At 32.1% G+C, this 1,942-nt stretch overlaps 1 protein-coding gene across 2 annotated transcripts in view; it reads left to right on the top strand.

Annotated features, from left to right (window-relative positions):
- Positions 1–1,942, top strand: part of LOC107728115 (desmoplakin-like) — a 40,106-nt gene that overhangs the window by 22,747 nt on the left and 15,417 nt on the right. For both annotated transcript variants that reach the window (XM_016538195.1, XM_016538196.1), the window contains 2 exons: positions 665–791; positions 1,360–1,546. In XM_016538195.1, the coding sequence (XP_016393681.1) occupies positions 665–791; positions 1,360–1,546 (314 nt within the window). The remainder of the gene's footprint in view (positions 1–664; positions 792–1,359; positions 1,547–1,942) is intronic.

The raw sequence follows: 1,942 nt of genomic DNA, 5'->3' as shown, positions 1-1,942 counted from the left end.
TAAGTTTTCTACAACTATAGGGTATATTATACTACAATACACTACAGTTTACTGTAGTAAAAACTAAAGTATACTACAGTATTTATTACAGTTGATCAGTTCACTATAGTTAATACAACAGTATGCTGTAGCATTCATTAAAAAGTGTTGTAAATACTATAATATATACAGTATAATACACTTTACTATAGTATGGTTCAAAAACACTACAGTATTTACTATAGTATTTTTTCATGTCGGTTAAATGTTATTTAGGCAATATTAAACAAGGATTAGATGGCGCCCTCTGCAGGCATTTGATATAATACATAATGTGCTTTAGTTATGATTATATTGTTTTATTACATTATATATTTTAACGGTTTTGTTCAATAAAGCCATGATTATTTTTTTTAACCAATTATGATTGCCTCATTGCTATTATATACGTATTTTAAGTCAAATTAAAGTCTATTTTTATTGCCACAAAACAATTATCCGATTACTCGATTAATCGTCAGAATAATCAACCGATTAGTCGATTACCAACATAATTGTTAATGACAGCTCTAATAATTATTATAGTGCCTCAACCATAACTATTTTTTTTGCATGTGTTAGACATGATTCAAGACATGATTTAGTTCCTTTTTTACTGTTTAACTGTGTTTGTGTTTGATGGCAGGAACTCTCAGTATTATGAGGCCATTCTAGCGGTGTGGAATCAGCTGTACATCAATGTCAAGAGTATGATCTCATGGCAGTACTGTGTGCTGGACATCAACCGCATCAATTCACTCACCATCAACATGGTAATTAAAAACAAAAATTGTAAAATTGTGAAATATTATTACAGTGTAAAATAAATGATTTCTATGTGAATATATGTTAAAATGTAATTTATTTCTGTGATGCAGCGCTGAATTTTCAGCATCATTACTCCAGTCTTCAGTGTCACATGATCTTCAGAAATCATTCTAATATGCTGATTTGCTGCTCAAGAAATTTTTTTTATATTATCAATGCTGAAAACAGTTAATATTTGTGTGGAAACCATGATGCATTTTATTTTTCATGATTCACAGATGAACAGAAAGTAAAAAAAAAACAGTGTTCAGAGTCTTTTGTAGTATTATAAATGCCTTTACTGTCAATTTAATGCTTCCTGAATGACTAAAAGCACTCATTTATAATTTTTATTTTTTTTGTAGCAATGTTCTGTAAATTAAATCTACATATAATTAACTCTAGGCATGTTAGACACGTTACTCTTGTTGCACACAGAATGTGCATTAGTATATTTGTTCATTTAGCAAAACAAATGACGTTTGGTTGCACTGCATTAAAACTGACAGGCGTTTTGTCTTTGTTTGTGTGCAGCTTTCCAAAATGGCTCCAGAAGAGTACAGCAGCATCGTCCGAAGTCTGGAGATGCACTTCCAGGAGTTCAAGAAACACTCGCAGGGTTCAGAGCTGTTCGCGGCCGAAGACCACAAACAGATGGAGAGCCAGTATACAGGAGCCCAGCAGCACTACAGCAAGCTGGTGGTGGATCTGCCTGCGTACGGTCAGTGTGCATCACGCAGTACTTCTGTCTCGTTTTCCATTAAGAATATCAAAAAATTACATCAAGATGCATTTCTTGAGAAGGAAAATGACTTAAGATATTAAAACTCGTTTTCTGAAAAATGAAGCGAGTTTATGCTTAAAACAAGAAAAAAATATCTGTAAGTGGGTCAGAAAAATAATCTTTTCATCACTTTAATATTATTCTAACATGTAGAAAATAATGTTAATGAAGACAAGAGTGTTGAATTTTTAGATATATGCACAATAACAGACTTAAGTAGTCTATAAGATATAGAATATGAATTATAGAATTTAAAGAAATATTGCATTTTATGCGTGTGCGTGAGAGAGTATGTGTGTGTGTGTGTGTGTGTGTGTGTGTGAGAGAGAGAGT

Source organism: Sinocyclocheilus rhinocerous, unplaced genomic scaffold, assembly GCF_001515625.1.
Source record: "Sinocyclocheilus rhinocerous isolate Xijiao unplaced genomic scaffold, SAMN03320098_v1.1 scaffold936, whole genome shotgun sequence".
NCBI lineage: Eukaryota > Metazoa > Chordata > Actinopteri > Cypriniformes > Cyprinidae > Sinocyclocheilus > Sinocyclocheilus rhinocerous.
The sequence above is the reverse complement of the archived record's forward strand: the minus strand, read 5'-3'. Positions and strand labels throughout refer to the sequence as shown.